At 44.1% G+C, this 23,736-nt stretch overlaps 1 protein-coding gene across 1 annotated transcript in view; it reads left to right on the top strand.

Moving 5' to 3' along the window:
• Positions 1 to 1,298: 1,298 nt before the first annotated feature.
• The window catches only part of itga5 (integrin, alpha 5 (fibronectin receptor, alpha polypeptide)), a 35,347-nt gene continuing 12,909 nt past the window's right edge, over positions 1,299 to 23,736 (top strand). Inside the window, exons 1-18 of the mRNA XM_056422031.1 lie at positions 1,299 to 1,670; positions 10,274 to 10,404; positions 14,537 to 14,637; positions 15,162 to 15,285; positions 15,393 to 15,454; positions 15,542 to 15,587; positions 15,688 to 15,813; positions 15,915 to 15,959; positions 16,207 to 16,250; positions 16,481 to 16,537; positions 17,069 to 17,121; positions 17,296 to 17,504; positions 18,124 to 18,315; positions 18,403 to 18,448; positions 18,995 to 19,108; positions 20,367 to 20,422; positions 20,697 to 20,854; positions 21,678 to 21,815. Coding sequence (XP_056278006.1) covers positions 1,468 to 1,670; positions 10,274 to 10,404; positions 14,537 to 14,637; positions 15,162 to 15,285; positions 15,393 to 15,454; positions 15,542 to 15,587; positions 15,688 to 15,813; positions 15,915 to 15,959; positions 16,207 to 16,250; positions 16,481 to 16,537; positions 17,069 to 17,121; positions 17,296 to 17,504; positions 18,124 to 18,315; positions 18,403 to 18,448; positions 18,995 to 19,108; positions 20,367 to 20,422; positions 20,697 to 20,854; positions 21,678 to 21,815 — 1,905 coding nt within the window. The 5' untranslated portion in view covers positions 1,299 to 1,467. The remainder of the gene's footprint in view (positions 1,671 to 10,273; positions 10,405 to 14,536; positions 14,638 to 15,161; positions 15,286 to 15,392; positions 15,455 to 15,541; positions 15,588 to 15,687; positions 15,814 to 15,914; positions 15,960 to 16,206; positions 16,251 to 16,480; positions 16,538 to 17,068; positions 17,122 to 17,295; positions 17,505 to 18,123; positions 18,316 to 18,402; positions 18,449 to 18,994; positions 19,109 to 20,366; positions 20,423 to 20,696; positions 20,855 to 21,677; positions 21,816 to 23,736) is intronic.

Here is a 23,736-nt window from a genome sequence, read left to right on the forward strand (position 1 = left end):
AGAGTTTGCATTTGATGGTGATTCTGAAAAACAAACCGTGACTTCAGGGGGAAAGTTTCGACTCCAAATAACATTGGTGGCTACATATAGTCTGTCTTTCTGTCAACCACGCCTTGAATACTGTTTACAACTCATCCGGGCGACCTAAAAACAGAGTGAGAGACCCCTCAAGGATCAAGGCTTTGAACCATCATGTGCCCCCAACAGCTGAGAACTGCCCCCCCACACACATACACACACAGACACTTTGGATTTCTCCCACCAGTCTACGGTCAGACTTCACTCCCTGTGTCGGAGAGCTTCAGCCAGGTTATATATATATAGGAGCATCACTTGCCAGAGCGTTCATGTTGCTTTACTGCCAAATTTGGCCCCTGTGTTCAATCCCCGAGGTTTTAAGTGAATCAGCTAAACCAACAGTCACTTATTCTAGCCGACCAGGATAGGTGTATTAAAGGTCTCATTTCAGTGAGCAGTTGCTTTTTTGCAGCTTACCTCTTTCCTCTGTCTTGTGTGACTCAGAGGCGGGAATACGACATCTTCCCACTCCCCTCACTCGAGTGCACAAGAGGACATCATATGCCCAAATCAGATTTAGGGTGCCTGTAATTAGATAGAAATACATGTGGATCACACATTGAGATGCAAAGCTGTGTGAGAAAGGTGTAATTAGTGTGGAGTTGTACAAATAAGTATATGAGAATCCTATATTTGGGAGGTTTATTTGACCAGTGGAGAAGTGGCAGTTCATATATAGTTTATGGAATCATTGAAGGATCTGGTCCAAAAAAAAAAGAAGAAGGACACAAATGTTCCCCCCCCCCTGATTTATTATTGTAAACCGTAAAAGAAAAAGATCCACAAGAGTAGCATGTAAGTCACAGCTCTAACCAGCTGATCTGTTGGTTGGCCATGTGACGTTCTGTTGACCTTCCCATCACCTATCCAACCCTCACGGTAACCCCAACAGTCACACGACCTCAAGATAACTGTGAGATAAAATCAAAAGGAGGACTTTTGCTCCATTGTCGTTTTTGGTTAATAATCTTGTGTCACAGATCAAATAAAATAAAAGTCTTTGAACTAAAAAGTGACCACATTTACAACGCATTGGTAAACATGATAGATTAGTGGACGAGAAATGTCCTCTTCTTTTTAGGGAATCACAGGCTCCTCCTCTGCCAAACTTTGTCACTGGTGTGGGAACTCCTTGCTCCTCTGTGTCTCGTGAGTAGGTGAGCAGAGGAGGCGTGGGCCCGGAGAGAGGAGAAGCAGACTGAGGAGAGAAGACGCGGAGAGGAGCTGACGGAGCATTAATGAGACACTGGCCTGTTACAGTTACAGGGATGCACTTTTAGTCGTAACCCACAACCATTTTCAGGCTTGATCTGCCGACTCGAAAGCGCCAAAAACTGGGACAATTTCGACATTTAAAACCAATTTGAGAGGATTCATTTATTCTCAAATATGGGCTTGGAACGGTTTCGCGTAAAGACGCCGGGGCTCGTAGCCCTTCTCACCCGCGCGCTCCTTTGTACCAGCGGGCTGTTCCTCTCTGTTTCTGTCTGCGAGGCGTTTAACTTGGACGTGGAGAACCCAGCTGTGTACAGCGGACCTAACGGGAGCTACTTCGGATATGCGGTCGACTTTTATCTGGCCGATTCTGCCAGGTGAGCTATTTTACACAGAAGTACTGCTATCATGGGGGGGGGGGGGGGGGGAAAGTCACTAGGGGGCTTCTGAGCAACGAGTCCCGGTGCAATCTGAAAGTTGTTCATAATTCTATCCTCAAGAAACCCAGTTTGTCACAAATATGTTGCGCGCGACGTCCAAACTTTCCACGGCGGACGAGATGTGTTGCCAAGAATTGTAAATGTAGGCTACAACTCCCCTGTTCAAGTTATAGAAGAAGTTTCCAATAGGAAATGTGGGATGATGTTGTGGCGGCTCTGGCATTCAAGCCATACACTGTTTATATCGGGGTTTTGTGTGTAAACGGTGTTCTCTGGAAGGATCCATGCCCGACGCACAGCGCACACGCCTCCGACGCACAGCCTACCTCAATTTAATATACCCACGAGTGAATTGGTTTTTTAAAAGGACTCCTACTTTAAATCATAGACAGTGCTAATATAAATATATATATATACACATTTATTTATTCATCATGAAAATAGAATGCACTAAACTCTTTAAAAAAAACTTCCTCCGAAGCCTAATCTCATTGCTCTACAAAATGACATTTAATTCTGACCTTTTAACCTGCCTTAGCCTTTAAACGCCAGGGAACAAAAGCCTGTTAGCTGCAACCTTTCGCCATCATGTCTTATTGGTCTGAACTGCTGCTGCAGATTGTGATGCTTCCTGGCTCAGTGGGGATGGGATCCCTGTGACACCCAGCATGCTGTGATTGTATCACATTCTTCCCTTTTGGCATCAGTCGCTTTGAGGGATTTATGCACACATGCCTGTGGTTAGGTCTAATAGGAGTATGAGGAGAAAATAATAGTGTGGGACACGTTGACTGTCTGAGGAGCATGTGGGGTTATATCAACGGGCATGCAGTAAAAAAAAAAAAAACTAAACCTGCTTGACAGTTCTGCATCTGTGTTGCTTATACATTCAGTACACTTTGGTGTACTGAATCGTCATAATCATTACCAAAAGGTTGTGCAGCCACAGTCAAGGTTTCACTCAGACATGGTCAGACTTCCTGGCGGGGTCTGTGTCTGCTGAGCAGCACCAGAGGTGTCTCGGCCCACTGTTCAACCAGCCAGCATGCTGGGATGTGAGGAAGGGCTTTGTGCCGACTGGGCCGTCAGCAGCAGCTCTGGTTTCCCCGTTTCTCCTCCCCACTTCCCTGGACGGTCAGACTCTCAGACATGGGGACATCCCCCCACTCTTCCCCTACGCTGTCTTCATCCCTCTGCCTGGGATGAAGCGACTTCAGGAGAGCGGTATGATTTAGGACGTGAAGCTTGAATGCATGAACCCCTCTTCTCTCTCCAGCCTCCCCCTCCTTACTTCCTTCCATGCTGATGTCATTCTGCAGCAAGGCTTTTAAATTCATCCATCCCCCCACCGTCTAGCCGCTCTCCCCATCATCTCTCCACGACTCACTAAGTATGAGACGGCATCATACGTCATCTTAATGATGACTTCACCTGAACTTTTCTACAGTTGGGATGCATTGCTCATGGAGGATCAATATGAGACAATGCTCCTGCAGAACAGGAATAATGTTTAAATGTAGCCTCCTACAACTCAGTGCCCAGTAATTGTCCTGTGGATGATATGTATTCAGAAGTCAAACATCAAACAAAACAAATTACGCGAGAGCAGATTTAAGATCATGACTCATCGCTTTATCTGGAAACCACTCGTATCTGCCACTTTTCAATCACAGTTTCTTAGAAGTGGACGCATATCAGGAGATGTCAGGAAAATCATGAACTGAGTTTCTGTTATCTCTTGTTTTTGCCATCACATCATCATCGCCCACGCTGACATGGTGGGAGCGGGGGAGTAGCTGGAATCCAGGGGTGAGGTCAGTTGAGGGTTGCACAGAGAGTTACTTCTTGTCAGAATGAGCTGCTGGCTCCGGTTTACCAAAACCGAACCCAAAAAATCTAACTTTTGTTCATCACTGGTTGGACTAAAGCGGATACATGAGCAAAATTAGACGAATGGCAGATGCAGAGAAGAGGGAAGAAGATAATTCGACCATCCATAAATGCCCCTGACAGGCCTGCGAACACAAAGGCTTACTTCTCCCAGTTGGACTCTCATCCTTGACAACAAGTTTATATACACGCGGGTCTGTCATGCCCTTAGGCCTGGAGTAATAAAATTAAGTTTGGAGACTGGCAGACAGCCCGCCATGGAACAACGCCTGAGGATAGGCTCCGTGAACTGTGCATGAAGGATCCTGTCCGATGCACACAGGATATATGGTCCCCTGTTGAGTGTGTATGTTATTTTCATGATGGTCAACCCACATGCTTGTGCGTCAGTTCCACGCACACCCTCCTCATCATCATGGGAAATAACGTAATAATCAAACAACACTGCCTCCTCTTTTATTTTCGCCGGTGCCAGGCAGGGATCAGGGAGTGGATCCCACTGAAGATAGTGGTCAAAGGGTCAAGAGGCTGCAAATAATAACAGATCTGGCCTGGAGTGTATGAAAGAACGAGACAAGTTCTGGTGCCTGTTGAATGTTGTACTTTTGAGGAAGCATACATTTATAACCACTTGATTTTGGACTTGAACTGCTCCGAGTGAGATTATAGTGCCATTAAGAAACTATGTCCAATGATGGATGACCTTCTGATAGAGATATAAATATGTTCCAGTCCCTGTTTGTGACGTGTCGGAGATGTGCACTATCTCTCAAATTGTTTGGCAATGACCAACACATGCCGGGGTCAGCCCGTTCATTTAGGTCCCTCTACTCGAGTTTACCCTCTCAAACCGGATTAGAGTTGAACTAATGTTGACATTGGACTGAGGTCTCTTTTGGCCACTAAAGCTGCAATGTTTTCTCACAGTGGTCCCTCTCCATATATGATCACTCTCATTTGTGCGATTGTTTTCATTGGTGTCCTTTTATATGGACTTGTTTTGAAATGAAACCAGAAAGTGTCAGAGCTGCAGGAGCACAGCTTGTATATTTGTGTTGCCAAGCTTTTCTTCATCCAGGTTCTCGTCGTTGCATGCAGACAATAAGGTCCTTTGTCTAACAGCAGAAATGGTTTTCTGTTTTCTATTTAAGTAATTTTCATTGATTCATTTCTTTCTTAATTTATTGGTCATCTCAAAAAAAGTAACTTCATTTTCTGTTGTCCAACTTTGTACACACTTGTGATAAATAGGCCAGTCAGTTGATAGCATTCGTGTCTGCTAAGGTCAGTTGGGACAAACTTAGCTTGGCTGCACTGCGGTCTGTCTCAAACATAAAGTGCCTGTTTAGCGTTGACTGGTCTGTAGGTAAAGGGGGGTTTAAATAATGAGCCTGTGTGTGTGTGTTTCTCTGGAAAAAGATGTCAGTGTGGAGGGTGATGATGTGTTTAAAGGGCCCGTGGACCTCGCTGTCCCGTCTGCTACATTAAGTTGGGAATGCCCGGAGGACGTCATGTCTACTTTGGAATGGCGTTAACCATTGGTCAGGGTCGTCCTGACTCATACTTTGCTAGATTTAATCTCTGACTGCCGGGGGGCCTGGTTTATTTTAACCCCAGACCACTAAATGACTCACATGAATAGGGACTTTATAAAGACTATCCTTAATATAGCCATAAGACGCCATCATCTGCTTGTGCCAATATAAAAATTCAACTGGCTGGAATTCAAATTAGCATCTGAGTTTTGGAATGGAAATGTGACGTAACCTCTGGCCATTACTGTCTCTGGATGTACATTTTGTATGTATGTATGCATGTGGGGGTGCATGGACAAAGTGTTTCAACAGCTGCTTCACCCACCCCCCCCTCCCATCATCACATTTAATACAACAGCCCCTCTATATTGAGGTGAGAGGACTGGACCCCCTGACGTGGGCATTGTGGAGAGGTGTGAACCACCAGTAGTTAAAGGATTTTAGAGCGGCTGGACTGTGAAAGGGGGGGTGGGGGGGGTTGCATTTATTGGTGGGAAAACAGTATGGTATGAGAAAATGTGGTTGCTCGACCTCAAGTAATTTTGATAGTTTTTAAGGGTGACAGGAGGTTTCAAATTTCTCACTTGCCGAACGTGAAATGCTTTTTTTGTTATTGTTGCATGGTTTGTGGTTTAGATAGAGGAGCTGCTGGTTTTCACACATAAACTGTAAAAGCAGCCATCAGGATGGTATAATACAGACAGCTGCCGGCTGAAAACTGGGAAGTAAAAGCAGCAATCGCTAAATCAGCTTTAGTGACTGCAGAGTAGCGTAAAATCATTAACGTCTAAACTATAACATTTACATTGCTCCTGTGTCACATGAAAAAAAAATTTGGCCAAACTTTCATGCTTCTGTGGATAACAGGGAAATGGTTTTGCGGTGATGGCAGAATCAGATCCTCGACAGACTGGACTGTTCATCGGATTCATACTGGTCGGTGCGGGGTCAGATCTCAATGAAGTGTGGAAATGTCTATAGGTTGTCATAAAAGATTGGCTCCAGGCCTGTAAGCAACATACATATCCTTTATCTTGATCTTACTTTACCATCTGACCGTTATGACAACTAAAGTGGCTTCAGCACAGCACAGTAGACTCTCTGTAGTCGGCACACGCCATCCCAGCAGGCACTGCTCCTCTCATAATCGTGTGTGTGTGTGTGTGTGTATAGACGCTCTTCCATATGGCAGACATAAGGACTCAAACAGCTTCTGTCTGGCCTTGGTTCTGAGAGGACGTGAGGATATTCGCGTGGCTCCATAAGGTCAAGAATAAGTCATCACACACTACTTGTCCTTCTCATTTCTGTCACTCAGCTGATCTCACTCCAAGTGCCCACGCGTGCTTTGAAAAAGTCAATATTGCAGCAAGATGACATCATGCACTTATTCATTAATTTGTTCAGCGTTTCAACTAACTGTCTACTCCCATTGATCCAGTTATCAATACATTATGTGGGTGAAGGGATTCTTTATAGATGTGTGTTGTATTCTGCCTCCCGTTCTAGGGAGCGAGAGCAGTGAAGGTCAAGATCTGCCTCTGGCTCAGATCAGGACGCTGCATCTGAGTTTCTCTCCTGATATGCAGCCACTCTAGCATTTAAGCACTTGTTGATAGCTCTGTGGTTTGAAGGACATAACTCCTTTGTCTGTGCCACAGCGTTCGTTGAGCCGTGTTTATGACTGCAGGTGGTGACTGCAGCCGGCACTGGCAGGCTTAACATACGCGATTTGTCCTCCCCCTCTTTCTAGCTTAAAGCGGTTATAATAGTGTTCAAGTGACATCAGCTTTTGCAGCTGGGTGGAAGACAATTAAATGTGGAATGGGGCTGATGGGGTGGGGGGTAACTGAGGAATGTGCCCTCTGACAACCTCCTTCTGTAACCTCATCATAAACTGTATTAGCCATGGCCATGCAAGAAAGTGTCACATCAGCAAGTTCCAGCACTTTGCATCACCCCTAATCTCTCAACCCCACATAAAATGGTGGTTACAGTCTGGCAATTTTGGTGTGGGGAGGGATTTCTTTATAGAATGTGCACTGATTGCTTGAGCTTCAAATGAGATAAACCCAGTTCTCAGTCACAGTAAAGCTGTTGTTTACGAATTCCTTACTTGCAACCCGATTCCCTTACAGTAGTTTAATTAATGCTTCATTAGTGGCTGCTGTATGGCAGCTGGTGGGGTAGACTGTACAGGACATGATGAAGCTGCCAATGCTTAACATCCTCCTACCCCCCCACTATGCTATCGCTCAAGTCGCTCTCTGGTGAAATGGGTTAGATATCCGTCTATAGAAACATGAAACTGACAAATGAGCTTGTGAAGAATGGTTTAATTATCCAGTAGTCAAAACATCCTGAGCTTTGTCAGCTGTAATCCCTATCAGACTTGTGATGATGCATCTTTTAATCCCTCCGAGAAGCAAACAGCCTTTTGTCTCCCAGCTATTCTCCAACCACTGGGCTGAGGCCCCCTTGGTGGCCCTTAGACCGCCATCTAGTGGTCCACGTAGCGGCTGCAAAATGGTTAGATTTAATTAAGAAAATGTTTCCAAAAAAATTAAAATGGGTAGTTTTAATGACCAGTTACGTTTAAACCTCGCCACAAAAATTATGACACGTCATCGGGTAAAGACAAAACCGTTAGCCAGCAAAGTTCATTGGGATGCAGTGAAATGTATTGTTTTTTTAAACTCCAAATTAATGTGGCAGTAAAAACTCCAAAGCGTGTGGTGAGGAAATTTGACCCTGAATACACTCAAAATGGATTCCTGACGGCCAGAAGTGATGCGTGACGGTAAGCAGAATATTGATCTGGGTCATTACAGCTGACAGTGGCAGAACACACATTTACAGCCAGCAGTTTATTTTGTCATTTATTTGGGAAGGGTATCCTCAGACTTTTTTTTTAGAAGAATCAGAAGTAGGCATCAAGTTACTCCTTGGCAGAGACCCAGTGGTTTGGACACAAACCGACGAGTCTGTCCTTCAGCTGAACAGCTGAGGATTGCGAGCCCTCCTACCGATTGCCTATATTTGCATACCCATACCAAGAGTCATCATACACTCCGCCTCCTTTCACAAAGGAATTTGTAATGCAGCACTCAGCCGACTGCTGTTACAGCTTCATCAAATGCTAATGATACTCAACTCTACCTTTTGAGCACACAGATAACAGATAAGGTGTAGGGCAGATAAACACTAGTTTAGTTCTGGACTGATCCTCAGCAGATAAAGACCCATTAAATTATAATCCTTCCTCATTTAATGCTTTGTTTGTTATCAATCTGGGTTTGTGTGTCTGCACATCTGCGTGTATCTGTGTATGGTATTGAAAATTGAAAACTCGCTCCAACCGCCAACTGGCTGATTAAAGCATGATCTGCTTGTTATGTTATTTCCTGTTTTTTCCGCCCCTTTGAAAAGTTCCCACAGCCAACTATGGCTGTATTGTTTTCAGATCTGATTCAACAAAGAAGATGCTGCTGCTTCCAGGTTCCTTGGCATCGTTCGTGTATACATGTTCCTCCAGTTGTTTTGATTATTGCATACATTTGCTCGCATTCCCGTTATTCAGAAAAGTTTTTTTGCCGTAGAAACATAAATTGGTTTCTGTTCTTCTGTCTCCTCCGAAACTTGTACGGCCGTGTTGTTCAGCACAGGTAATCCTGCTTCCAGTAAAGTTTGCGTGTTCTGCTTGTGGTAAATATTTACTCACTGCTTGCATACCTCGGTGGGAGAGGGAGATCCTCAGCTGTCTCAATGTGAGAATCCCTGACCAGCCCCTTATTTTTAGATTATTGCACAGCTCAGATGCTCTACTTGCATATTTCTGGGTCTGTTTATGTGGTAAAATTTTTTTGCTCTCCAGCTTGTTTGTTTTTCTTTCTTTCTTTCAACACAAAGCAGCCGTTTCTGATCCATTTGGCATTGCACTCTTTGGAGGTATTCAGACCATAGTGTTGGTGTGGTATTAAACCCATACGCTCTGCGACCTTCTTTTTGTTCTACACACTATAATGTGTTTTCAAAACCACAGATGATAAAATGATATGAAAAAACTTTGTCCTGAACACCAACGCACTTCGTCTGGCTCCCTCCTGTTAGATTTCTTCCATAAGCCATCCCATAACTTTCATGCGCTTTGTCATGAGGTAATAGATTCTAGGTTCAGTGTGATTAATTATCGTGGATTACAAGGCCTTGAACATTGCACGCTTTAACTCCCCTTTAGGCAAGAGCGCGAAGTTTAATCAACATGTAAACCTTCATGCACTGTTGGATGATCTGGAGCAGGAAAGGGTGTGCTCTTCCTGTTCTGAAGCCCCCGAGACACCGTCTGGTCTCAGTGGTCCCTTGCCTCCTTTACCCACATCAATGCCAGTGACTGTCTGTGTCTGTGATGTTTGTCGGGTCAAGAGGGTCCAGAGAGTGCCAGAGAGTGAGGTAATGGCTAAATCATCCACTTAAGACACATTATCTTCTGAGGGATATTGTGTCCAACTTTACCATGCTTAAGTCTCTGTTTTCCACATTACTGTATCATCCCTCACGTTTCTTCTTCTCTTTCATCTTTAAAGACACACCTGTCACGTCACTGATTCTTTCTCTCGATGTTGAAGTGGTCGGCTGCCCTTCTTGTAGTTGTACAGTGTAGCTCCCAGGACGTGGAAGTTTAGTGGCACAGCTGAAGAAACAAGATCATGACTCCACTTAGCCTGTCTGCTTTTCTGTTTTCCGATTGAACCTGTCCCACAGGGACACTTGTGTGACCATGTGAGTGCTTCTCCTGACTGCACGAGTGGAGTGAATGTGTCCGTGAGCATCACATGTGCACATGACATAGTAGCACTCCCCTTGGTTGTGTGGAGATTATGTAAAACAGTGCTGCAACCTGTTAAAATGTTTTGCTTGTTAGTCAGAATACTGCTTGCTAAGCAGTTAAATGCCTTCACGCATAATGTTCAAAGCTGTCGAGGTGGAGGTCTGGAAAAGTTAATTGAGGCCAGACTGAGAGCTACAAACTTTAGCACAGGTTTTTATAAAGAAATGCGTGTTTGGTAAGATTGTAAATGTTGACACGTTGTCTCTCTTTCTGTCATTCTTTTGCAGTGCGAGTGTGGTGATAGGAGCTCCGAAGGCCAACACCAAGCAAGCTCAGGTTACAGAGGGAGGATCCGTATTCTACTGCCCATGGAGCCTCAGCCAAGCAGACTGTCACACCATCGACTTTGATACTGAAGGTAAACATGAGAATAGAGCTGTTTGGAAGGTCTGACAGCTGTACTATTTTTTCAACAGCCCAATCAAATGCTGTTTTCATTTTAGGATTTTTAATAGTACACAGATTGCATGCGAGAAACTGGATGTGGTGTCTAAATTCTCTCAAAACAGAAGAGGTTTAATGATTCTCTGCGCTTTTGAAGCCATCCAAGCATTTCCTCTCTGCTCCTGTTGTCAGCAAACAGGTCAGGATCAGGCGTCAGCGTTCCACTCCACTGAGCTATTGTCGGTTACTTTAGGTTTTTGGACGGAGGGTGAACCTTTTTTTTCTTCCTGTTCCTGTTCCCTCTTTGTAGATGAACAGGATAATGGGGTGTTGAAGAGGCTTTTGAAGGATACTCTTTCCTTAACTTAGGTTGTATTTGTGTTACCACCTGAAGCTATAATGGAGATAAGCAACCAATAAACAAATAATTGTCACAAAGAAATGTCCTGTTTGTATGACAGGTGAAGCAGACACCACCGGTGGCTCCACTTGAGTCAGAATTAGGGGAAGTGGTTTGAGAGAACACAAGGACATTGAAGAGGTCCTCTAATGAATGGATCATGTTTCAGTATGTTGTCAGGCTACCCATCAGCCTGTTCTGCACTATAGAGCCATGGCAAGGTGAGGAAAGGGACAACCAAAGTAAAATGACTGCTAGCTTTTAGATTGAACATACCCTAAAACACACACACACACACGTACACACACACACACACACACACACACACACACACACACACACACACACACACACACACACACACACACACACACACACACACACACACACACACACAGAGAGAGAGCGTAGCATTGTGAGACACCTTATATTCACAGTCCATAATGCACAATAGGGAGAATTATTCCTGAGTGTTTCACCAGCCTAGTTTAACAATATTCCTTTATCGGACACGTCACTGCTGGTTATACCCTTTGCTCCACTATTTTTGCACATTTTTTCTTGCAACATAAAATGTGGCGTTGGCTGCAGGTCACACAGAGTGTGTGCAAGCAGCTAGGCCTCACAGTGAAGGTTCGTCCCCCGGCTGTCAGAGAGCGTCCTTCATATTTTCTAAGGGCCTTTGAAGCAGCTGATCAGAGTGCCAAAGCCGGTTCCAACATCTGGATCACAGCAGAGCCACCATACAGTCGACGAACCATCAAAACACGAACATCTGCATGCAAATAGCAGCTGTAAGCTTGTAATTTACTGCTGTAATTAATTTACTGTAGCTGTGAATGTCTCTGACAATTATGAGAGTAAATATGAAAGCAATTATTATATAATTAATATACAAAAAGACAGCGAAGAATATTTCTTATGAAGTCCCAGTGAAGTGGAAGGTAAAGCATCTTAAGCTTTTATACTACAGAATATTTTAGTTTTATACAATTACAAGAGAGATTTGTATCAAATTATTCACATAGAATGTAACAAAGCTACAGAGGACTGTGTCACCACACACACAGGGTTGCTAAAAGTTGTAGATTGATTGAAGTCATATTGCTTCAAATGTCCTGGTGGTAGCTTACATTAGCACACTTCATATTTTGTTTAACAGGAAAAAAGAACATTGGATTTTGTTCGAAAAATATATATATTTTGCATTTGTTGTCAAAACGGTGCACAATATTACCACGGATATGATCTAAAAGAGTTAAACAAACCATTTTCCTTTCTTTCAACTTTCTCCACTACGACTGCTATTGTAAAGGAGTGCTATCTTTCACGAGTGTGTATGGTGTCATCGGTCTCACTGTCTCTCGGTGTGTTTGAGCTCCGACCCACAGGCCAGAGACCCTCTTAATTAGCCTAACTAATTGGGTCAAAGTGGCCAGATGCCCCCTCCCATCCACTTCCTCCTCCATTGAGATAAGAGCCTGTCTATGGATCTGGGAGGAGCGAAGGGGAGCCAGGGCAGTAGGGAGGGTGTCAGAAGGGTACATACAGGATGGGAGGAAGCGAGTGAGGGTAAGAGAGCCAGAGGGGAAGAAGGAAAGAGGGAGAAACCAGAGCCTTGTTCCTCTGCTCTGTCCCCCTCTGTTCCCCTGCTGTCGGTACTCCCACAGGGGCAGCTGATGTGATGAGTGAATTTTGCCATTTGTCTTTCACCCCACTGACACACACACACACACACACACACACACACACACACACACACACACCTACACACACATGCGCGCAGAGGCTCTAACTCCACTAATGGCTGTCGTCTCACACACGGTTCAAAGGCGAGAGTGAGTCCATGGACGCACTCCAGACCCCCCCACTCCTCTGCTGGTCCCGGGAGAGACTGGGCCCGGCACCGTTCTAACCGGCCTCCCAGGGGGACCTCGGTCAGATGGCATGTTGTTGGAGCCCGTCTCTGGCTTCCCTTCTATCTCCACCCTGAATCTCCTCTGACTCCCGCAGACAACAAACAGAGCTTTTCATCACCCATTCTAGTGACACAGAACTAATGCTGCAACCAATGCTCAACCATGTGAGAGCTGTAGCTTATTAAGGCACTATGTGACTCCCTCTCTTTTACATGGATAGATAAATTCCCCTTGTAATTCATAACTGTGATAAGTTAATCACAGTTATGAATTACAAGGGGATTTTCTGCTGCTGCTACTGGTTGTCTTGGTAACATGAATCAACCTAGCATAGTCACTCAGTGCCTACTATGCACTAAATACTTATCTTTCAACATAAGTTTGGTATCTTTTTGATGGATTTGATTTTGGAGGCAACCACAGCTCCTACCGTTCCCTGGTGGCTTTGCATTGGCCTTGTCCAAACAAAGACCCCTTAGTTATGATAATATTAAAGTGTATGCTTTAAGAAAAAGTAGCATGCAGCTGAGGCAGATTAGTTGAAGCAACATGCTTACAAGGAGCCGTTTGAAGTGCTGGTTATGTTATTAACTGTATGGCTGAAGCACTTCTTTTCACACATGGGGGCAGAGCTCACTGCTTTAGGCTCGTGATGAATAATGTTTGCAGGAAACTCCGAAGTTGGAGACTAGGCAGAAATACAGATGGTTTATTAAAAAAAACTATAATCTCTCCGCATATTGTTTATTAAAAAACCCGAATCTCTCTGCTTATTGTCTTTGGTGAGTGGTAGCGGCACTCTCTGAAAACAAAGGAGAGAGAAAAGGCTGTCCAGGCATGGCGACTATGGCTAGATAGTGTCAGAAAAAATACGAAGAAGATGGAGATAATATTGAAAATGAAAATAGAGAAAGAGGGTGAGAAGTGTGTGCCAAAACAGAGATGACTGGGAGGTTGCTATGAGGAAGCCGGGCCAGAGTGTGTATGTTATCCTTGGACCCCGGTCCCTTCGCTGTTTCCACAAAGACACGGAGCAGCTCCAGGCTGCCGCGTTGGCTGGGAGGAAAGTCCAGGGGCCGACAGCCTGCTTTCTTGCTTCACATCAACATAGGTCATGATCTTTTGCAGTATCTAGCGTCAGAGCCTGTTTTGCTCTTTTGCAATGTGCCTGTGGTTGGACAAAGTCTTCAGGGGGTCAAAGTGTGAGTGGTTCGGTTGCTTTTGACCTCCTATTTGAACTTTCCTTAAAGATGTCAGCTCACACTCTGAAGCTCCTCTGTGTGTGCGTTTATATGGAAAGTATGTGACTTCCTTGCCGAATCAATTTGTTTGCATTTCATTCTCCATTGCTGCACAGACGTAGCATCTGTCCGCCAATAAAGCTGTGTTTTTAAATCTGACTCCCCAGACCATCTGTCATGTCACCTGCTACTGTCAAAGCGCTGAAGTGGGAGCTCGGCTCTAGTGGCCAGGTGGTCAAACCGAGCGAAGGGTCAACGAGATTAAGCTAGTCCAGTCCAGTCCAAACCCGGCCAAGATAAGATAACTACTCTCTCCTGAACAGTGGCCGAGTAGCAAATGCCATACTTTTCAAATTCTCACCCTGATTGTCTTTGCATGAAAAATTGTCTAATGACTGGTGTTAAGCTTTCTTTCTGCCAAAGGTCCAGATGTTTCCAAGGGCCTGGGAAGGAAATTCAGAATTCAGAAACTCAAGACTCACATGAAGGAATGCATGTTATTTCATAGTGCTATTACTCAGTGTGATTTTCTCATGTTTTCCCTAGGGGACCGCACCGTCCTGCTCAACGACACAGAACATCAGGTTGATTTCAAGTCTCACCAATGGTTCGGCGCCACTGTGCGTTCTCACGGGGACACAATTTTGGTAAGGTGACCCTCTCAGAGGTGATTTTGGGGGTTGGGTCGCACCACAACACTGGTGCTTTCTGCTGTAATGATTATGGCTTTCAGTGAAGCCGGCTCCACACTGTGACAAACGGTCTTCTTTGACTGATGGCTCATCTTACATTGTGTTCTTTGTTAGAAACTTGTGTCATACGCTATGTTGTTGTCACTGGGGTTCAGTTCTCACCTCTAGTCTCAAAACATCATAAATGCATAGTTTTGTGCCCCCCCCCCCCCCCCCCCCCCACTGCGACATCAGAAGATGAGCCACCTCTTGTTTGGTCTGATACTATGGGTTGTGACCTGGGTTGAGTTACGGTGGTTACCCTGCTCCAGATGTACCGCTGACCTCTGTCTAAGTCTCATTCTGAGTTCACCAGTGTGATGTTGCAACTAGAAAAACATCTCCCACCTAAAAGCTCACCCCATTCATCACCACATCTCCTCCCTCCCCTTTTTCTTCTCCGACAATCCCCATCTCTCTCCACCTTCGCTCTGACCCAGGCTTGTGCCCCTCTCTACTCCTGGCGGACTGAACAGGATGTCCCCCACTCTGACGCTACAGGAACTTGCTACCTCTCAGTCCATAATTTCACAAAATTTGTGGAGTATGCTCCCTGCCGCACAGGTAACTGTCAACTCTCTATGTGGGAGTCATACTAGAAGCTCTGTCATAATAATTGGTTATTAAGTCGAATAGTAAATGATACACCACTCCATTACTGCGTGTTTCAGAGATCAGTGATGCGGTGGGACAAGGCTACTGTCAGGGTGGATTCAGTGCTGACTTCACAACGGTAATAACTCAGTATCTGTTAGTGAACCACCAGAGGTTTCTGGGATTAATTATTCCCATTGTAATAATTCTGAGTTTTATCTTTCAGGATGGCAGAGTAGTATTAGGAGGGCCAGGCAGCTACTTCTGGCAAGGTATGTATGCCATACCAATTAGCCACGTGAAAATGAGAAAAACCTAAGCCTCGAAATGTTCTTCCAAGTTTATATTCATTTCACTTTGGTCTTACTCCAGGTCAGGTGATCACTGCAGCTAAGGAGGACATCATCAACGCGTACTATCCAGGCTTCTTCATGCAGTCGGTGGAGGGACAGATCCAAACCAGACAGGTGAAGTCTGAACATGATGACAGTTACCAAGGTATGGGAAGCTATGGTGCTTTTATGATGAATGCACATTGACACATATCATTATTTGTTTGCCGTGTAAGCTGAGGTTGACGTCTGCCCTTGTCTCTACAGGCTACTCTATTGCTGTCGGGGAATTCAGTGGTGATCAGGTGGAAGGTAAGTCAATAAAATAGGATATGCACGCACATGGCCAATTATAGGTGAGGCGTGCAGGATGCAAAACGAATATTAGCAGTCGCATAGCAATGCAAATATTACAGCTGGAGTGAACACAAGCTACACTATTTTACATGATTATTGAGCTGGAAACGTCTTCAATATTGGAAATCTCATACCCTACTTCTGGGCTTGACTTGTATGTTTCACCCCCTTAATCTTTGCTTCATGTCTCTGTGCGCCTCAGATTTTGTGGCCGGCGTTCCAAAAGGACTCATGCTTTACGGTTCGGTAAGAAAGCTTCATCAACGCTCTCATTTTGGCTCCCACTTTGGTGCTTTTAGGATGAAAGTCCTGGGCTTTAGATTTGGGGCCAATACAGGAAAGTAAAAAAGAAAGATAACAACCATAGTAATGTTGTCACAGTGGGAACTATTTTCCCACTGAATTCCATACCAGAGACGGAGCCTATATTAGACTATATGAAAAGAAGTTCACCACATGTGGCTGCTGTGTTGCAGGTGTCTATTCTCAATGGAACAGATCTGAAGACCATGATTAACTACACCGGTGAGCAGGTGAGTCAGAGAGCTCCAGCCTCGGCGGAGCAAAAGCTTCTTTATGCTTTATTTTTTCATTCCCCGGCTCTTCATGAGAGCTCTTAATTTGTCGAGGCAGTGTAAGCAAAAATAATTTCCTTTACAACGTTCTTTTAACTAGATTTTGGTCTCTTTCGTGGTTTGCTGTAAAACTCAGTAATGGAGGGAAAAGTGCAGTGGCACTTTGTGCAAATGATGGTGGGAATAGAAAGGCACTGAGCTCGTTTAGACAGCGATGATTGACTCAAGTGAATTTGCTTACACTCTGGTAATTCAGGCACATGATAGAAATTTCAGGAGATCAAACTGATCTTGAACAGAAACGGCACCAAACTGGGCCTCGCCTGTTTAACCCATCAGGCCTCCTTGTTTCCTTCAGGACTCCCCTTTCTCTTGTGATGCAGAGTGCAGTACGACTGTGTTGTATTATCTAAGCACAAACTCAATATTGATGATGTTAATGTCTGATGATGATGATATTTTCAGTCACGGAAACCCTTTTCTTTACAGATGGGATCATATTTTGGGTACGCAGTGGCAACGACTGACGTCAACAGTGATGGGTGAGTAGTTGCCTTGCCCGTTGTCTGATTTTCTCTCCCTCCCTGCCTTCCACCATTTCTCCCTTGCGGGATAATTTGCTGGAAGAGTTGAGATTGAATGCAACCATCAGCCCATTTCAGGCATCGATGTGTCTGAGCTGAAATTAGTTTGTGATTTTCCTTTCTTGTCTCCAGGATGGCTGACCTGTTGGTGGGAGCTCCCATGTTCATGGTCCGCGGCTCCGATGGCCGCCTGGAAGAGATGGGCCGGGTCTATGTTTACCTACAGCGGGGGCCCGTGAACCTGGAACTCCGTTTACCTCACCTGACAGGCAGCCAGGTGTATGGGAGATTTGGCAGCACCATTGCACCTTTAGGAGATCTGAACCAGGATGGTTTCAATGGTAAGAATGGGGATTGATGGAATATTGGAAGTAAAATGTGTCAGCATCATGATTTATCTTTGTCAGTATGCAGAGGAATTCTAAGTAGTAGCAGCTTTTGAAAAGGATCAGTGTTAAGTCATAAAGTAGTAAATTAATGCAACGAATGAAATCTGTATGTGTAAATAAAAATATAAGGAGATATTTTCTATTCTCCTCCTAAAAATCTCAAATATTTACAAGTGTGATTCATTTGTTAGGTTAGTTGTAAAATTCAGTGTTTCCCAAACTTTGTCTTTTGGGGACCAACTTTCTTACAACAAACCACTGCTACCCAATTCAAAATAGTCTCTTTTCTATGACAGTCCTTTACTTATCCTTTAGACATTTCAATTTTATCCTGAATTTGCTAAACACCTCAGTTTATGACCACATGCCAGACAAACTAATGACATAATCAGCCTCACCTGTGCTGGAATACAGCATTTAGCACAAGTTAAGCCTGAGTTTAGCCCCACAGAGCCGCTGGCCGTACACTTTAAGGCTTGTTATTAAAGGAATGTTCGGCAGTACGTAAACATCTGCACAGAACCACTTTGGCGACAGTCTAATATTTGTCCTCACTTTTGACCTTTGCCAGATGTGGCTATCAGCTGTCCCTTTGGAGGGGAGGATCGGCAGGGACTGGTCTACATCTATAATGGATACTCGGAAGGACTCAGGGAAAAGCCATCTCAGGTGATAACTGGCCAGTGGGCTGCTGGTGCAATTCCTGCCAGCTTTGGATTTGCTCTCAGAGGTGCCAAGGACCTGGACATGAATGGATACCCAGGTGCGTGGGGTTGCAAGTATGCAATGGCCATCAATATATTTGTATATTTCTCGTATGTTTTCTAATTATGATCCTTTATTTCCTCAGATCTCATTGTTGGTGCCTTTGGTGTTAATAAGGCAGTTCTCTATAGGTACATTGTTTTGAATCACATACTATGAAGTCTATGTGTTTATTTACTCATCTCTTCAGTAAATGGACTGTTATCCTAGCCTAGCATAATGACTGGGAAGAGAGGGAAACTGCTAGCCTGGCTTTGTCTAAATCCACCTACCAGCACATCCAAAGCTCACTTTAACTTACACATCTATCTTGTAGGTCTTAGAGGTACTGGTGCAGATGTTTTACATTTGGATAGGGCTAGCGAGCTGTTTCCCCTAGTTTCTAGTCTTTGTGCTAAGTTAAGCTAACTGTTTACTTAGCAGACAGATATGCGTGGTATTGATCTTCTCATTTAACTCTCAAAAAGCATATTTCCTGAAAATGTCAAACTGTTCCTTTTTAAAATGCCAGTGTTTATAATTTTGCTGGATCCTTTAGCAGAACTGGAATAAAATATGTTGGCCTACAATTATATTTGTAATAGTGTAGCCTATAATGACTTGAAACTAAGAATAGTACATAGGGTCTTCTTTACAGAGTACGGGTCTTCAATCTGCCTCCTTTTTGTTTTACACAGATCCCGCCCAATAGTTAACACCAGTGCCTCTCTGACAGTTAACCCCACCATGATCAACCCTGAAGAGAAGAACTGCATGGTCACCAATGGAAACACCAGCATTCCTGTTTCCTGGTGAGTGTTCATCAACTTGTCCAGTAGCACGACTGGGCGTTCTGTGACTCTGCTTCAGTACTGCTCTGTTGGTATTAGATTATCCCAACTGCAATAAAGATAGATGCTCTCTCATTTCCCCTCCATGCATCAACACTCCTAGCCGAACAGGAAGTTCTGATAAGGAATACCCTTTCCTTGAGCAGTCACAGTATTTATTTGTACCTTTTATCTGACCTATTTTTAGAATATCTTCAAATCGCCATGTCTCTGTTGAGCAGCAGAGAAATAACTTTCTGAATAGCAGCATTGTTAGCTGTTTTTTGGCCAAAGGTTGCACAGCATTCAGCTCCAGAAAAGGGGGGAGAGGAAACAGACGACAGTTGCTCGCTGCCCGACATGGCTGACACCACGCTCACGTGTCTGCTTCCCCCTCTTTCCAGATCCTGATCCATAAAGGAAACTCTTGTAGGCTATACACATGTGTCTTGATTACACTACGTTGCCTGGTGATGAAGAGTTTTTGGTGGGGGTCAAAAGAGAGCACAAGGGATAATGGGATGGGGAGGGGCTGGAAGGCTTTTGCTGTTGCTTTTGAATGAGATATTGTTTGGTAGTGGAACACAGCTGGGAAACATCAGGACCCGAATACTCCCGTGAGCGTGAGCACACAGTCATGCAGAAACAAGCAGACACAGGAGCTTATACATGAAGTTATTACTACTCCTCGGAAGAAGTCATAGTACACTCTGTGTCTTTTATGTCTCATTTTTCACCTCTCTTCCCTTTCCTGTGTTTTTTTTTCAACACGCTCCCTTTTTCCTTTCTCCCTTCTTCCAGATTTTGCTCGGCCTCTCTTGTGTGGGTTTATTAGTTTAAAGGATTTCGGGGGTTTCGGGTTTGCAGACTTTTGGACAGCAGCATAGTGTTGTGCGGCTGATGTCATGGGAGAGAGCTACAGGCTTATATAGAATGCCATTGACTGGTCAGCACTGAAACCTGAGTTGCCCAATTTCACCCATCTTAACTCTCCTATTCCTTGTGTGTGTGGTTGTATGTGTGGAAACGGAGATGGACCAATCCATCAGGTTGGCTGGCGTAAGGGGTCAGATGCCAGTATGTCTCCATGGCATTTTTTCATAATATTCATTGTATTCACGTTAACGTCTCACGCCTTGTAACGAGAAACATGTAAGGAGCTGAGTGTATTTATACTTTATCTCTGCCATGAATTAAAATGCATCCCTCATTATGTTTTCGTCCCCTCTGTCCAAAACAGTGTGAACCTGAGTTTCTGCATATCTGCTGATGGGAAGCACCTACCAGACATCCAAGGTGAGAATTTCTTTTTGATATTTTAAATCTATATTAGTCTGTAGGTTTTTTGGATTTTGTAATGACAGTGTGCAAAACATCCCCTGTGATCTGCCTGTTTATGAGTAAACCGCTTCTGTGCTCGTAGCTCTTCCCTATCAACCCACAGTTATTGTCTCTAATTGATCCTTTTTGTCTCTAATTGAATTTTTTTCCATGCCGTTAAGTGGAAGTTACATTGATGAGCTCTTTTTTTTACTTGTCATTAATGCTCATTTGTGTGTGTGTGTTCCAGATTTCCAGGTGGAGGTGCAGCTGGATAGTAATAAGCACAAGCAGAAAGGTGCAGTGTGGAGGGCTCTGTTCTTGGATTCCCAGCAGCCCTTGCTCCAGAGGAGTGTGAGCGTGCGCCATGGCGAGCGTGTATGCCACAACACCAAGATCTACCTCAGAGTATGCTCTTTTTTACAATAATATATCAATCTAATATTTTATACACCATATAGAAGACATCTATGACTGAGATTATTTGTGACTCCTGTCTCTCAGCATGTTTAAAAAAAAAAGATTGAGTAGTCGCCGTGGTTTTCTTTCACGATATATAATGGAAACCTGAATCCTGGGATAATCTTGACCGGCAGATTCCAATACCGGTATCAGAAGGCCTCCGTTACAGCCTTAAATGTAGGATCGGGTATTGGCGAGTATGCAAGTATTTGCACTGATCTGATATCACGTTACCATATAATTTACTAGCTCATTTATCAGCTCATTTACACGACGCAGGAACAACAACACGTGTCACTCACTACCGGATCCTTACGTTCTGCCCACGTGCAACTCAAAAGAAAAGAGAAAGTAGCGAGATGTCCCACATCTGTCAGCTGCTTACATAATCAGCTGTTGAGAGTTGCACATGTGCTCGCGAAAAGTGTAACTTTAGCTGGAACTGGCAAAATGCCATCAAAACCTGTAAAACTAGATAATAAAATAAAGATTTACGGCACTCATTCCTTTGCATATATTTGACCATGTTCACCAGACAACAATGATCACAGTCATATACATTGATAGTATACAGCTGTTCATTATTTTTAACGGTTGGATACTACTAACATATGACTGCTATCATTAATGGGTTTGTATATGTAAATAATGCACCGATATTGGATCGGTACTCGCTTCAGGTATCAGAAATCTATATATTTCAACACATTCTCAATTTTTTGTACGAACTGCGTCTGACAAAATCTCTGGTATGTTACTTTGACTGCAGGATGAGAAAGACTTCAGGGATAAACTCTCCTCCATTTATGTGGCCTTGAACTTCAGTCTGGATCCCAAAGCTGCTGCTGACTCCCACGGCCTGCGGCCCATCCTTAACTATCAGACCACCAACGTAATTGAGCAGAAGGTATTTGAACGTGCACTTTTCTTCTTCAATCTTCAATCTTATATCCAACACAGTTAACTGACCCTGGAGTGTCCTACGGGACTTTGAGCATCACTATAAGGTGGAGCCGTGTTTCCTGATAATACACATGTCGGTCTTAGATTCACTCTGAGCTGATAATAAGAATATCCGCCACGTAGAGTAATTCTTCTCTCGTCTCACTGACTCTTGGCCCGGGTGGAAGAGTCTGTTCTTTTGAATGTAAATTCAAAACTACTCCGCTGGGAAGAGGTCCAGAGTGTCTGGAAAGCTGTTTTCAAAATGAAAATGTGAGGCATCCGTACAGTCGAGTGTTTCCCTTACGCAGCAGGAATTGCTTTCAGCTGGCTTGGCTGCGTAACGCTACATCGGTGACTCTACACAGAAGGTTGGTAGATATTTACGGGAGGGGCACAGCCAGGCTATTTGATCATCTGGTTTATTTCTGTCTGCGCTTTGCCAGTTTTCCTCAGGCAATGAGTAGAGTTGGCTGAACAACACGTTGGCACCCTTTCAGTTGTGGCACAGCATGCACCATATGTGAGTTCAGCAACAGCCATCGGTTTGTAGCATTTGGAATGGTAGTTTATCTCCCCATCTTTCTTCACTTCTCTCTCTGCCGTGGTTTGTTTCTATCTTTTGGGATCATGACTGAACCGTGTTATTGATGTCCTTCTTAGATATCAAAGCTGTTGAGCCTGCAACAGATGTGGTCGTTTGCTGTACTGAGACCTTGAGACAAGCCTCAGCTAAGAATCATCCGTAAACCTGAAAAAGCCCCTTTCCCCCAAAAACCCAAAGAGGAAAAACCTGATGTATGTTTATGTGTGGGGAGTAGCTAAAGACAGCCAACATATTTCATTAATCTTGCCTTAGACTGTGCTAATGTAACAGTCTTTAAACGGTGAAGGGTGACTTTTATACCACAGCCTTGGCCTTGATCAGACACATGATGCCTTATTGATTCCCACATGTGCTTTGAGAATATGTGAATATGTGGCAAGCCCATGTAACATTTCAATAACTCGGCCAAGTTCTCACTCCCCTTTGAGCTGGAGTGGGAGATGGTTGATGTGTTGGGCACAGTCTCAATCTACGTTCTCTTAACCTATTCCATATGTTTCCATTAGGACTTAAGACATGTTGATCGATCTATTAATTGCGATTATTCTCAGTTCTTGTTCACGGGCATCTGCAAAACCAGAAACGTCTGAAATTGCGCATCAATGGTTTCATGAACGAACCCATGAACTGTAGGCAAAAAAGATTTCCCCTTTTTTTAAATTAGGTTTAGAATATGAAAAGGTTCTCCCTTGAGTTTCATTGTTCTTCAAATAGTTACATCTGACCAAAATCAGTGGGAATTTGATTATTTGGATTCCACTCATTTTGCCAAACTTGTGTTTTGATTTCACTGCGCGATGCTCAGCCTGAGGTCAAGGTTGTTGTTCTTTAACTACAGCAATAGACCTACGAACGTCTTTTTCTCTCCCTACACAGACATACAGGTCCAGGGTGCACATGTGGCCAAGTCAGCTTGGTCGATACCATGGTGTCCATAATTAGAGCCCCTGGATCGTGTAATGACAAGGGGGGCGTTTGCCTCTCTCTAATCTCCTCCTCTATTTCTATTTATTATCCTCATCGTCATGAAGATCATCACACTGTCACATGCGCAGCGGGATGCAATTTGGTAACCCGCAGGGCTTTCCCTGCCGCTGTCCTGCCACACGTTCAGCGGTCAGCCACTTATCCAGCAGTGTTTCTGTTCCTTTCTTGTGTTTCCCTGCACTGTAATCTCTCAACCCCCACTTCTGCTTTTCAGGTCAACAGAAATATCCAATGTCTCAGTAAATTTCTCCAGGATGAAGGCTCCTCCCTCTCCATATGATCAGACTATAGG

This window comes from Pseudoliparis swirei, chromosome 9 (genome assembly GCF_029220125.1).
Source record: "Pseudoliparis swirei isolate HS2019 ecotype Mariana Trench chromosome 9, NWPU_hadal_v1, whole genome shotgun sequence".
NCBI classification, from domain to species: Eukaryota; Metazoa; Chordata; class Actinopteri; order Perciformes; family Liparidae; genus Pseudoliparis; species Pseudoliparis swirei.